Source organism: Scyliorhinus torazame, chromosome 9 (assembly GCF_047496885.1).
Source record: "Scyliorhinus torazame isolate Kashiwa2021f chromosome 9, sScyTor2.1, whole genome shotgun sequence".
Taxonomy (NCBI): Eukaryota; Metazoa; Chordata; class Chondrichthyes; order Carcharhiniformes; family Scyliorhinidae; genus Scyliorhinus; species Scyliorhinus torazame.
This window is the reverse complement of record NC_092715.1, coordinates 273,707,976-273,723,000: the sequence shown is the minus strand read 5'-3', so window position 1 is coordinate 273,723,000 and position 15,025 is coordinate 273,707,976. Positions and strand designations below refer to the sequence as shown.

At 64.9% G+C, this 15,025-nt stretch overlaps 1 protein-coding gene across 1 annotated transcript in view; it reads left to right on the top strand.

The window, feature by feature from the left end:
* LOC140429923 (stabilizer of axonemal microtubules 1-like) overlaps positions 1-15,025 on the top strand; it is an 82,003-nt gene that overhangs the window by 46,511 nt on the left and 20,467 nt on the right. Inside the window, exon 2 of the mRNA XM_072517520.1 lies at positions 14,743-14,922. Coding sequence (XP_072373621.1) covers positions 14,743-14,922 — 180 coding nt within the window. The remainder of the gene's footprint in view (positions 1-14,742; positions 14,923-15,025) is intronic.

Sequence of the window (15,025 nt, the reverse complement as noted above, 5' to 3'; positions counted from 1 at the left end):
GTACAGAGGAGAAGTGAAAAGTGAGTCAGCAGGAGAATGAATTGGTGGCCAGTGAGAAAGGAATCCAAAGATCTTCCATCAGCACAGTAACATAAAGGGCTTGTCAGAGAAGCCTGGGACTGATTACAGACGATGGAATCCTTTGTCCAAAGGTACGGTGTAAATAGTGAGTTTAACTGGACAGACTAAAAATAAATATTGGCATACTCGAAAGTCTGGCCGTACGTAAAAGTGGAAAATTCACCAGGTCTGCATGAGATACAGCTCAGGAGGCTGGCTGAAGCGAGGGTGGATTGAGGTTCTGCTCGAGTTTTCTAATCCTTCTAAAATTCAGAGATGGTGCCAGAGGTACTGGAGCTTTGCAAATGTTAACGCCTTTATTCAAAATAAGGTGCAAAGATAAACCTAGCAACTACAGGCCTGCTCAAAATCATGAGGGAACTGGACAGATCGGCAGTGCCTGCTCCCAGCAGCAGTGACTGCCTGCTCTCATTGGCATAAACTGCCCGCTCCCACCTGTCATAATATACACACAAGTATATGATGGTGCAGAGACACACACTGACTGACACACAGCAAGACCAATCAACACACACAACACAGCAGCCAATCACCAGTTAGGGCACGGTCACTATAAAGACAGAGGGCACTAGTTTTCCCGCTCATTCGGGATGCAGCCTCTGAGACAGACAGAGCCCGCAGTCAGTAGCACAAACATCCACCATGTGCTGGCAGTCCAGGCTGGTCAGGTTAGGAATAGGTCTTCAGTCAATCTAACATAGTGTCGACCCACAGTGCAAGTATGTTTAACAGCTCTTAGTTAAATAAAATAGAGTTGTACTATTACAAGTGTTGGTAGCCTGTCTATGATACTGCGAAGGTAAACGCAGTCTGCACAGATCCAGAGTACCCAACACATCACCATCGGCAGCGACTGCCCGCTCCCATCGGCAGCGACTGCCCACTCCCATCGGGAGAAACTGCCCACTCCCATCGGCAGCGACTGTCCTCTCCCATCGGCAGCGACTGCCCGCTCCCATGGGCAGCGACTGCCCGCTCCCATCGTCAGCGACTGCCCACTCCCATCGGCAGCGACTGCCATCTCCCATCGGCAGCGACTGCCCAATCCCATCGGGAGAAACAGCCCACTCCCATCGTCAGCGACTGCCCACTCCCATCGGCAGCGACTGCCATCTCCCATCGGCAGCGACTGCCCACTCCCATCGGGAGAAACTGCCCGCTCCCATCGGCAGCGACTGCCCGCTCCCATGGGCAGCGACTGCCCGCTCCCATCGTCAGCGACTGCCCACTCCCATCGGCAGCGACTGCCCGCTCCCATCGTCAGCGACTGCCCACTCCCATCGGCAGCGACTGTCCTCTCCCATCGGCAGCGACTGCCCGCTCCCATCGGCAGCGACTGCCCGCTCCCATCGGCAGCGACTGCCCACTCCCATCGTCAGCGACTGCCCGCTCTCATCGGCAGCGACTGCCCGCTCCCATCGGGAGAAACTGCCCGCTCCCATCGGGAGAAACAGCCCACTCCCATCGGCAACGACTGCCCACTCCCATCGGCAACGACAGCCCACTCCCATCGGGAGAACCTGCCCACTCCCATCGGGAGAAACTGCCCACTCCCATCCGGAGAAACTGACCACTCCCATCGGCAGAGACTGCCCGCTCCCATCGGCAGCGACTGCCCACTCCCATCCGGAGAAACTGACCACTCCCATCGGCAGCGACTGCCCGCTCCCATCGGCAGCGACTGCCCACTCCCATCATGAGAAACTGCCCTCTCCCATCGGCAGCGACTGCCCGCTCCCATCGGGAGAAACTGCCCGTTCCCATCGGCAGGGACTGCCCACTCCCATCGTGAGAAACTGCCCTCTCCCATCGGCAGCGACTGCCCGCTCCCATCGGGAGAAACTGCCCACTCCCATTGGCACCGACTGCCCGCTCCCATCGGGAGAAACTGCCCGTTCCCATCGGCACCGACTGCCCGCTCCCATCGGGAGAAACTGCCCGCTCCCATCGGCAGCTACTGCCTGCTCCCATCGGTAGCGACTGCCCGCTCCCATCGGGAGAAACTGCTCGTTCCCATCGGCAGCGACTGCCCGCTCCCATCGGGAGAAACTGCCCGTTCCCATCGGCAGCGACTGCCCGCTCCCATCGGGAGAAACTGCCCGTTCCCATCGGCAGCGACTGCCCACTCCCATCGGCAGCGACTGCCCGCTCCCATCGGCAGCGACTGCCCGCTCCCATCGGCAGCGACTGCCCGCTCCCATCGGCACCGACTGCCCACTACCATCGGGAGAAACTGCCCACTCCCATCGGGAGAAACTGCCCATTCCCATCGGCAACGACTGCCCACTCCCATCGCGAGAAACTGCCCGTTCCCATCGGCAGCGACTGCCCGCTCCCATCGGGAGAAACTGCCCACTCCCATCGGGAGAAACTGCCCGCTCCCATCGGTAGAAACTGCCCGCTCCCATCGGGAGAAACTGCCCGCTCCCATCGGCACCGACTGCCCACTCCCATCGCCAGCGAATGCCCGCTCCCATCGGCAGCGACTGCCCGCTCCCATCGGGAGAAACTGCCCGCTCCCATCGGCACCGACTGCCCACTCCCATCGCCAGCGAATGCCCGCTCCCATCGGCAGCGACTGCCCGCTCCCATCGGGAGAAACAGCCCACTCCCATCGGCAACGACTGCCCGCTCCCATCGGGACAAACTGCCCGCTCCCATCGGCAGCGACTGCCCACTCCCATCGTGAGAAACTGCCCTCTCCCATCGGCAGCGACTGCCCGCTCCCATCGGGAGAAACTGCCCGCTCCCATCGGGAGAAACTGCCCGTTCCCATCGGCAGGGACTGCCCACTCCCATCGTGAGAAACTGCCCTCTCCCATCGGCAGCGACTGCCCGCTCCCATCGGGAGAAACTGCCCACTCCCATTGGCACCGACTGCCCGCTCCCATCGGGAGAAACTGCCCGTTCCCATCGGCACCGACTGCCCGCTCCCATCGGCAGCGACTGCCCGCTCCCATCGGCAGCTACTGCCCGCTCCCATCGGTAGCGACTGCCCGCTCCCATCGGGAGAAACTGCTCGTTCCCATCGGCAGCGACTGCCCGCTCCCATCGGGAGAAACTGCCCGTTCCCATCGGCAGCGACTGCCCGCTCCCATCGGGAGAAATTACCCGCTCCCATCGGCAGCGACTGCCCACTCCCATCGGCAGCGACTGCCCGCTCCCATCGGCAGCGACTGCCCGCTCCCATCGGCAGCGACTGCCCGCTCCCATCGGCACCGACTGCCCACTCCCATCGGGAGAAACTGCCCACTCCCATCGGGAGAAACTGCCCATTCCCATCGGCAACGACTGCCCACTCCCATCGCGAGAAACTGCCCGTTCCCATCGGCAGCGACTGCCCGCTCCCATCGGGAGAAACTGCCCGTTCCCATCGGCAGCGACTGCCCGCTCCCATCGGGAGAAACTGCCCGCTCCCATCGGGAGAAACTGCCCGCTCCCATCGGGAGAAACTGCCCGCTCCCATCGGCACCGACTGCCCACTCCCATCGCCAGCGACTGCCCGCTCCCATCGCCAGCGACTGCCCGCTCCCATCGGGAGAAACTGCCCGCTCCCATCGGGAGAAACTGCCCGTTCCCATCGGGAGAAACTGCCCGTTCCCATCGGCAGCGATTGCCCGCTCCCATCGGCAGCGACTGCCCGCTCCCATCGGGAGAAACTGCCCGCTCCCATCGGCAGCGACTGCCCGCTCCCATCGGGAGAAACTGCCCACTCCCATCGGCAGCGACTGCCCGCTCCCATCGGGAGAAACTGCCCACTCCCATCGGCAGCGACTGCCCGCTCCCATCGGCAGCGACTGCCTGCTCCCATCGGGAGAAACTGCCCTCTCCCATCGGCAGCGACTCTCCGCTCCCATCGGCAACGACTGCCCACTCCCATCGGGAGAAACTGCCCGTTCCCATCGGCAGCGACTGCCCACTCCCATCGGCAGCGACTGCCCGCTCCCATCGGCAGCGACTGCCCGCTCCCATCGGGAGAAACTGCCCGCTCCCATCGGGAGAAACTGCCCGTTCCCATCGGCAGCGACTGCCCGGTCCCATCGGCAGCGACTGCCCGCTCCCATCGGGAGAAACTGCCCGCTCCCATCGGCAGCGACTGCCCGCTCCCATCGGCAGCGACTGCCCACTCCCATCGGCAGCGACTGCCCGCTCCCATCGGGAGAAACTGCCCTCTCCCATCGGAAGAAACTGCCCTCTCCCATCGGCAGCGACTGCCCGCTCCCAACGGCAGCGACTGCCCACTCCCATCGGCAGCGACTGCCCACTCCCATCGGGAGAAACTGCCCGTTCCCATCGGCAGCGACTGCCCACTCCGATCGGGAGAAACTGCCCGCTCCCATTGGCAACGACTGCCCGCTCCCATCGGCAGCGACTGCCCGCTCCCATCGGCAGCGACTGCCCGCTCCCATCGGCAGCGACTGTCCGCTCCCATCGGGAGAAACTGCTCGTTCCCATCGGCAGTGACTGCCCGCTCCCATCGGCAGCGACTGCCCGCTCCCATCGGCAGCGACTGCCCGCTCCCATCGGTAGCGACTGCCCGCTCCCATCGGGAGAAACTGCTCGTTCCCATCGGCAGTGACTGCCCGCTCCCATCGGGAGAAACTGCCCGTTCCCATCGGCAGCGACTGCCCGCTCCCATCGGCAGCGACTGCCCGCTCCCATCGGCAGCGACTGCCCGCTCCCATCGGCAGCGACTGCCCACTCCCATCGGCAGCGACTGCCCGCTCCCATCGGGAGACACTGCCCACTCCCATCGGCAGCGACTGCCCGCTCCCATCGGCAGCGACTGCCCGCTCCCATCGGCAGCGACTGCCCGCTCCCATCGGGAGAAACTGCCCACTCCCATCGGGAGAAACTGCCCGCTCCCATCGGGAGAAACTGCCCGCTCCCATCGGGAGAAACTGCCCGCTCCCATCGGCACCGACTGCCCACTCCCATCGCCAGCGACTGCCCGCTCCCATCGGCAGCGACTGCCCGCTCCCATCGGGAGAAACTGCCCACTCCCATCGGCAGCGACTGCCCGCTCCCATCGGGAGAAACTGCCCTCTCCCATCGGCAGCGACTCTCCGCTCCCATTGGCAACGACTGCCCACTCCCATCGGGAGAAACTGCCCGTTCCCATCGGCAGCGACTGCCCGCTCCCATCGGCAGCGACTGCCCGGTCCCATCGGCAGCGACTGCCCGCTCCCATCGGGAGAAACTGCCCGCTCCCATCGGCAGCGACTGCCCGCTCCCATCGGCAGCGACTGCCCACTCCCATCGGCAGCGACTGCCCGCTCCCATCGGGAGAAACTGCCCTCTCCCATCGGAAGAAACTGCCCTCTCCCATCGGAAGAAACTGCCCACTCCCATCGGCAGCGACTGCCCGCTCCCAACGGCAGCGACTGCCCACTCCCATCGGCAGCGACTGCCCACTCCCATCGGGAGAAACTGCCCGCTCCCATCGGGAGAAACTGCCCGTTCCCATCGGCAGCGACTGCCCGCTCCCATCGGGAGAAACTGCCCGCTCCCATTGGCAACGACTGCCCGCTCCCATCGGCAGCGACTGCCCGCTCCCATCGGCAGCGACTGCCCGCTCCCATCGGCAGCGACTGCCCACTCCCATCGGGAGAAACTGCCCGCTCCCATCGGGAGAAACTGCCCACTCCCATCGGCAGCGACTGCCCGCTCCCATCGGCAGCGACTGCCCGCTCCCATCGGTAGCGACTGCCCGCTCCCATCGGGAGAAACTGCCCGCTCCCATCGGGAGAAACTGCCCGCTCCCATCGGCAGCGACTGCCCGCTCCCATCGGGAGAAACTGCCCGCTCCCATCGGCAGCGACTGCCCGCTCCCATCGGCAACGACTGCCCACTCCCATCGGCAGCGACTGCCCGCTCCCATCGGGAGAAACTGTCTGCTCCCATCGGCACCGACTGCCCACTCCCATCGCCAGCGACTGCCCGCTCCCATCGGCAGCGACTGCCCGCTCCCATCGGGAGACACTGCCCGCTCCCATCGGGAGAAACTGCCCGCTCCCATCGGGAGAAACTGCCCGTTCCCATCGGGAGAAACTGCCCGTTCCCAACGTCAGCGATTGCCCGCTCCCATCGGCAGCGACTGGCCGCTCCCATCGGGAGAAACTGCCCACTCCCATCGGCAGCGACTGCCCACTCCCATCGGCAGCGACTGCCCGCTCCCATCGGGAGAAACTGCCCTCTCCCATCGGAAGAAACTGCCCTCTCCCATCGGCAGCGACTGCCCGCTCCCAACGGCAGCGACTGCCCACTCCCATCGGCAGCGACTGCCCACTCCCATCGGGAGAAACTGCCCGTTCCCATCGGCAGCGACTGCCCACTCCGATCGGGAGAAACTGCCCGCTCCCATTGGCAACGACTGCCCGCTCCCATCGGCAGCGACTGCCCGCTCCCATCGGCAGCGACTGCCCGCTCCCATCGGCAGCGACTGTCCGCTCCCATCGGGAGAAACTGCTCGTTCCCATCGGCAGTGACTGCCCGCTCCCATCGGCAGCGACTGCCCGCTCCCATCGGCAGCGACTGCCCGCTCCCATCGGTAGCGACTGCCCGCTCCCATCGGGAGAAACTGCTCGTTCCCATCGGCAGTGACTGCCCGCTCCCATCGGGAGAAACTGCCCGTTCCCATCGGCAGCGACTGCCCGCTCCCATCGGCAGCGACTGCCCGCTCCCATCGGCAGCGACTGCCCGCTCCCATCGGCAGCGACTGCCCACTCCCATCGGCAGCGACTGCCCGCTCCCATCGGGAGACACTGCCCACTCCCATCGGCAGCGACTGCCCGCTCCCATCGGCAGCGACTGCCCGCTCCCATCGGCAGCGACTGCCCGCTCCCATCGGGAGAAACTGCCCACTCCCATCGGGAGAAACTGCCCGCTCCCATCGGGAGAAACTGCCCGCTCCCATCGGGAGAAACTGCCCGCTCCCATCGGCACCGACTGCCCACTCCCATCGCCAGCGACTGCCCGCTCCCATCGGCAGCGACTGCCCGCTCCCATCGGGAGAAACTGCCCGCTCCCATCGGGAGAAACTGCCCGTTCCCGTCCGGAGAAACTGCCCGTTCCCATCGGCAGCGATTGCCCGCTCCCATCGGCAGCGACTGCCCGCTCCCATCGGGAGAAACTGCCCACTCCCATCGGCAGCGACTGCCCGCTCCCATCGGGAGAAACTGCCCACTCCCATCGGCAGCGACTGCCCGCTCCCATCGGCAGCGACTGCATGCTCCCATCGGGAGAAACTGCCCTCTCCCATCGGCAGCGACTCTCCGCTCCCATTGGCAACGACTGCCCACTCCCATCGGGAGAAACTGCCCGTTCCCATCGGCAGCGACTGCCCGCTCCCATCGGCAGCGACTGCCCGGTCCCATCGGCAGCGACTGCCCGCTCCCATCGGGAGAAACTGCCCGCTCCCATCGGCAGCGACTGCCCGCTCCCATCGGCAGCGACTGCCCACTCCCATCGGCAGCGACTGCCCGCTCCCATCGGGAGAAACTGCCCTCTCCCATCGGAAGAAACTGCCCTCTCCCATCGGCAGCGACTGCCCGCTCCCAACGGCAGCGACTGCCCACTCCCATCGGCAGCGACTGCCCACTCCCATCGGGAGAAACTGCCCGCTCCCATCGGGAGAAACTGCCCGTTCCCATCGGCAGCGACTGCCCGCTCCCATCGGGAGAAACTGCCCGCTCCCATTGGCAACGACTGCCCGCTCCCATCGGCAGCGACTGCCCGCTCCCATCGGCAGCGACTGCCCGCTCCCATCGGCAGCGACTGCCCACTCCCATCGGGAGAAACTGCCCGCTCCCATCGGGAGAAACTGCCCGCTCCCATCGGTAGCGACTGCCCGCTCCCATCGGGAGAAACTGCCCGCTCCCATCGGGAGAAACTGCCCGCTCCCATCGGCAGCGACTGCCCACTCCCATCGGGAGAAACTGCCCGTTCCCATCGGCAGCGACTGCCCGCTCCCATCGGGAGAAACTGCCCGCTCCCATCGGCAGCGACTGCCCGCTCCCATCGGGAGAAACTGTCTGCTCCCATCGGCACCGACTGCCCACTCCCATCGCCAGCGACTGCCCGCTCCCATCGGCAGCGACTGCCCGCTCCCATCGGGAGACACTGCCCGCTCCCATCGGGAGAAACTGCCCGCTCCCATCGGGAGAAACTGCCCGTTCCCATCGGGAGAAACTGCCCGTTCACAACGTCAGCGATTGCCCGCTCCCATCGGCAGCGACTGGCCGCTCCCATCGGGAGAAACTGCCCACTCCCATCGGCAGCGACTGTCCGCTCCCATCGGCAACGACTGCCCACTCCAATCGGGAGAAACTGCCCGCTCCCATCGGGAGAAACTGCCCGTTCCCATCGGGAGAAACTGCCCGCTCCCATCGGGAGAAACTGCCCGTTCCCATCGGCAGCGACTGCCCGGTCCCATCGGCAGCGACTGCCCGCTCCCATCGGGAGAAACTGCCCTCTCCCATCGGAAGAAACTGCCCTCTCCCATCGGCAGCGACTGCCCGCTCCCAACGGCAGCGACTGCCCGCTCCCATCGGCAGCGACTGCCCGCTCCCATCGGGAGAAACTGCCCGCTCCCATCGGCAGCGACTGCCCGCTCCCATCGGCAGCGACTGCCCACTCCCATCGGCAGCGACTGCCCGCTCCCATTGGGAGAAACTGCCCTCTCCCATCGGAAGAAACTGCCCACTCCCATCGGCAGCGACTGTCCTCTCCCATCGGCAGCGACTGCCCGCTCCCATGGGCAGCGACTGCCCGCTCCCATCGTCAGCGACTGCCCACTCCCATCGGCAGCGACTGCCATCTCCCATCGGCAGCGACTGCCCAATCCCATCGGGAGAAACAGCCCACTCCCATCGGCAGCGACTGTCCTCTCCCATCGGCAGCGACTGCCCGCTCCCATCGGCAGCGACTGCCCGCTCCCATCGGCAGCGACTGCCCACTCCCATCGGGAGACACTGCCCACTCCCATCGGCAGCGACTGCCCGCTCCCATCGGCAGCGACTGCCCAATCCCATCGGGAGAAACAGCCCACTCCCATCGGCAGCGACTGTCCTCTCCCATCGGCAGCGACTGCCCGCTCCCATCGGCAGCGACTGCCCGCTCCCATCGGCAGCGACTGCCCACTCCCATCGTCAGCGACTGCCCGCTCTCATCGGCAGCGACTGCCCGCTCCCATCGGGAGAGACTGCCCGCTCCCATCGGGAGAAACAGCCCACTCCCATCGGCAACGACTGCCCACTCCCATCGGCAACGACAGCCCACTCCCATCGGGAGAACCTGCCCACTCCCATCGGGAGAAACTGCCCACTCCCATCCGGAGAAACTGACCACTCCCATCGGCAGCGACTGCCCGCTCCCATCGGCAGCGACTGCCCGCTCCCATCGGGAGAAACTGCCCGCTCCCATCGGGAGAAACTGCCCGTTCCCATCGGCAGGGACTGCCCACTCCCATCGTGAGAAACTGCCCTCTCCCATCGGCAGCGACTGCCCGCTCCCATCGGGAGAAACTGCCCGTTCCCATCGGCAGTGACTGCCCGCTCCCATCGGCAGCTACTGCCCGCTCCCATCGGTAGCGACTGCCCGCTCCCATCGGGAGAAACTGCTCGTTCCCATCGGCAGCGACTGCCCGCTCCCATCGGGAGAAACTGCCCGTTCCCATCGGCAGCGACTGCCCGCTCCCATCGGGAGAAACTGCCCGCTCCCATCGGCAGCGACTGCCCACTCCCATCGGCAGCGACTGCCCGCTCCCATCGGCAGCGACTGCCCGCTCCCATCGGCAGCGACTGCCCACTCCCATCGGGAGAAACTGCCCACTCCCATCGGGAGAAACTGCCCATTCCCATCGGCAACGACTGCCCACTCCCATCGCGAGAAACTGCCCGTTCCCATCGGCAGCGACTGCCCGCTCCCATCGGGAGAAACTGCCCACTCCCATCGGGAGAAACTGCCCGCTCCCATCTGTAGAAACTGCCCGCTCCCATCGGGAGAAACTGCCCGCTCCCATCGGCACCGACTGCCCACTCCCATCGCCAGCGAATGCCCGCTCCCATCGGCAGCGACTGCCCGCTCCCATCGGGAGAAACTGCCCGCTCCCATCGGGAGAAACAGCCCACTCCCATCGGCAACGACTGCCCGCTCCCATCGGCAGCGACTGCCCACTGCCATCGTGAGAAACTGCCCTCTCCCATCGGCAGCGACTGCCCGCTCCCATCGGGAGAAACTGCCCGCTCCCATCGGGAGAAACTGCCCGTTCCCATCGGCAGGGACTGCCCACTCCCATCGTGAGAAACTGCCCTCTCCCATCGGCAGCGACTGCCCGCTCCCATCGGGAGAAACTGCCCACTCCCATTGGCACCGACTGCCCGCTCCCATCGGGAGAAACTGCCCGTTCCCATCGGCACCGACTGCCCGCTCCCATCGGCAGCGACTGCCCGCTCCCATCGGCAGCTACTACCCGCTCCCATCGGTAGCGACTGCCCGCTCCCATCGGGAGAAACTGCTCGTTCCCATCGGCAGCGACTGCCGGCTTCCATCGGGAGAAACTGCCCGTTCCCATCGGCAGCGACTGCCCGCTCCCATCGGCAGCGACTGCCCACTCCCATCGGCAGCGACTGCCCGCTCCCATCGGCAGCGACTGCCCGCTCCCATCGGCAGCGACTGCCCGCTCCCATCGGCAGCGACTGCCCGCTCCCATCAGCACCGACTGCCCACTCCCATCGGGAGAAATTGCCCACTCCCATCGGGAGAAACTGCCCATTCCCATCGGCAGCGACTGCCCGCTCCCATCGGCAGCGACTGCCCGCTCCCATCGGCAGCGACTGCCCGCTCCCATCGGCAGCGACTGCCCGCTCCCATCAGCACCGACTGCCCACTCCCATCGGGAGAAATTGCCCACTCCCATCGGGAGAAACTGCCCACTCCCATCGGCAGCGACTGCCCGCTCCCATCGGCACCGACTGCCCACTCCCATCGGGAGAAATTGCCCACTCCCATCGGGAGAAACTGCCCATTCCCATCGGCAACGACTGCCCACTCCCATCGCGAGAAACTGCCCGTTCCCATCGGCAGCGACTGCCCGCTCCCATCGGGAGAAACTGCCCGTTCCCATCGGCAGCGACTGCCCGCTCCCATCGGCACCGACTGCCCACTCCCATCGCCAGCGACTGCCCGCTCCCATCGGCAGCGACTGCCCGCTCCCATCGGGAGAAACTGCCCGCTCCCATCGGGAGAAACTGCCCGTTCCCATCGGGAGAAACTGCCCGTTCCCATCGGCAGCGATTGCCCGCTCCCATCGGCAGCGACTGCCCGCTCCCATCGGGAGAAACTGCCCACTCCCATCGGCAGCGACTGCCCGCTCCCATCGGGAGAAACTGCCCACTCCCATCGGCAGCGACTGCCCGCTCCCATCGGCAGCGACTGCCTGCTCCCATCGGGAGAAACTGCCCTCTCCTATCGGCAGCGACTCTCCGCTCCCATCGGCAACGACTGCCCACTCCCATCGGGAGAAACTGCCCGATCCCATCGGCAGCGACTGCCCACTCCCATCGGCAGCGACTGCCCGCTCCCATCGGCAGCGACTGCCCGCTCCCATCGGGAGAAACTGCCCGCTCCCATCGGGAGAAACTGCCCGTTCCCATCGGCAGCGACTGCCCGGTCCCATCGGCAGCGACTGCCCGCTCCCATCGGGAGAAACTGCCCGCTCCCATCGGCAGCGACTGCCCGCTCCCATCGGCAGCGACTGCCCACTCCCATCGGCAGCGACTGCCCGCTCCCATCGGGAGAAACTGCCCTCTCCCATCGGAAGAAACTGCCCTCTCCCATCGGCAGCGACTGCCCGCTCCCAACGGCAGCGACTGCCCACTCCCATCGGCAGCGACTGCCCACTCCCATCGGGAGAAACTGCCCGTTCCCATCGGCAGCGACTGCCCACTCCGATCGGGAGAAACTGCCCGCTCCCATTGGCAACGACTGCACGCTCCCATCGGCAGCGACTGCCCGCTCCCATCGGCAGCGACTGCCCGCTCCCATCGGCAGCGACTGTCCGCTCCCATCGGGAGAAACTGCTCGTTCCCATCGGCAGTGACTGCCCGCTCCCATCGGCAGCGACTGCCCGCTCCCATCGGCAGCGACTGCCCGCTCCCATCGGTAGCGACTGCCCGCTCCCATCGGGAGAAACTGCTCGTTCCCATCGGCAGTGACTGCCCGCTCCCATCGGGAGAAACTGCCCGTTCCCATCGGCAGCGACTGCCCGCTCCCATCGGCAGCGACTGCCCGCTCCCATCGGCAGCGACTGCCCGCTCCCATCGGCAGCGACTGCCCACTCCCATCGGCAGCGACTGCCCGCTCCCATCGGGAGACACTGCCCACTCCCATCGGCAGCGACTGCCCACTCCCATCGGCAGCGACTGCCCGCTCCCATCGGCATCGACTGCCCGCTCCCATCGGCAGCGACTGCCCGCTCCCATCGGGAGAAACTGCCCACTCCCATCGGCAGCGACTGCCCGCTCCCATCGGCATCGACTGCCCGCTCCCATCGGCAGCGACTGCCCGCTCCCATCGGGAGAAACTGCCCACTCCCATCGGCAGCGACTGCCCTCTCCCATCGGCAGCGACTGCCCGCTCCCATCGGGAGATACTGCCCACTCCCATCGGCAGCGACTGCCCGCTCCCATCGGCAGCGACTGCCCACTCCCATCGGGAGAATCTGCCCACTCCCATCGGCAGCGACTGCCCACTCCCATCGGGAGAAACTGCCCGCTCCCATCGGCAGCGACTGCCCGCTCCCATCGGGAGAAACAGCTCGCTCCCATTGGGAGAAACTACCCTCTCCCATCGGCAGCGACTGCCCGCTCCCATCGTCAGCGACTGCCCGCTCCCATCGGGAGAAACTGCCCACTCCCATCGGCAGCGACTGCCCACTCCCATCGGCAGCGACTGCCCGCTCCCATCGGCAACGACTGCCCGCTCCCATCGGCATCGACTGCCCGCTCCCATCGGCAGCGACTTCCCGCTCCCATCGGGAGAAACTGCCCGCTCCCATCGGCAGCGACTGCCCACTCCCATCGTCAGCGACTGCCCGCTCCCATCGGGAGAAACTGCCCACTCCCATCGGCAGCGACTGCCCGCTCCCATCGGCATCGACTGCCCGCTCCCATCGGCAGCGACTGCCCGCTCCCATCGGGAGAAACTGCCCACTCCCATCGGCAGCGACTGCCCGCTCCCATCGGCAGCGACTGCCCGCTCCCATCGGGAGATACTGCCCACTCCCATCGGCAGCGACTGCCCACTCCCATCGGCAGCGACTGCCCGCTCCCATCGGGAGAAACTGCCCGCTCCCATCGGCAGCGACTGCCCGCTCCCATCGGCAGCGACTGTCCGCTCCCATTGGGAGAATCTGCCCACTCCCATCGGCAGCGACTGCCCGCTCCCATCGGCAGCGACTGCCCTCTCCCATCGGCAGCGACTGCCCGCTCCCATCGGCAGTGACTGCCCTCTCCCATCGGCAGCGACTGCCCGCTGCCAACGGCAGCGACTGCCCTCTCCCATCGGCAGCGACTGCCCACTCCCATCAGCACCGACTGCCCGCTCCCATCGGGAGACACTGCCCACTCCCATCGGCAACGACTGCCCGCTCCCATCGGGAGAAACTGCCCTCTCCCATCGGGAGAAACTGCCCGCTCCCATCGGGAGAAACTGCCCTCTCCCATCGGCAACGACTGCCCGCTCCCATCGGGAGAAACTGCGCACTCCCATCGGGAGAAACTGCCGTCTCCCATCGGGAGAAACTGCCTGCTCCCATCGGGAGAAACTGCCGTCTCCCATCGGCAGCGACTGCCCACTCCCATCGGGAGAAACTGCCCACTCCCATCGGCAGCGACTGCCCGCTCCCATCGGCAGCGACTGCCCGCTCCCATCGGGAGAAACTGCCCACTCCCATCGGGAGAAACTGCCCGCTCCCATCGGCAGCGACTGCCCGCTCCCATCGGGAGAAACTGCCCTCTCCCATCGGGAGAAACTGCCCGCTCCCATCGGCAGCGACTGCCCACTCCCATCGGGAGAAACTGCCCACTCCCATCGGCAGCGACTGCCCACTCCCATCGGGAGAAACTGCCCACTCCCATCGGCAGCGACTGCCCACTCCCATCGGGAGAAACTGCCCACTCCCATCGGCCTCCCACAGCATGTGTCCTTGACCATCATTTCACCTTGTTAGACTCCATCGCAGATTATTATTTTTATTTTTTATTTTTTTCAAAAAGATTTTTTTTATAGTGTACCCAATTCATTTTTTCCAATTAAGGGGCAGTTTAGCGTGGCCTATCCACCTGCCCTGCACATCTTTGGGTTGTGGGGGTGAAACCCAGGCAGTCACGGGGAGAATGTGCAAACTCCACACGGACAGTGACCCAGAGCCGGGATCGAACCCGGGACCTCAGCGCCGTGAGGCAGCAGTGCTAACCCACTGTGCCACCGTGCTGCCCTGTGGATTATTATTATTGGTAGCCTCACACTTCCTCATGTATTTTCATCTGGTGAATTAGACATTTTTAATATATTTTATGTACAAACGTTAATGGCTAATTAATTACAAAGGTTTTTGGGACAGATTATGACTTGAATTTGAATATTGTCTTTTTGCAACAGGCGCCATCGCTGTGCACACCTTCCCACTGCAATCTTTGAGAAGATTAATAAACCATGCTTAATTACGGAGTACGTGGAGAAATATGCTCCGTATAATGATGTTCAACCCAGAGACTCCTACAAACCACGGGAGAACTATCAGCGTCACCAAGGCCAGATGCAAAGCGTGACGACATTCAGGTACTCAACCTAATTCTGCTCGAGAGGAAAGAATAGCTTTTCAGAGTGAGACCACCCTCCCAGAGGGACTACATTCATTTGCAGTTTTATTAATTTTGTGAAA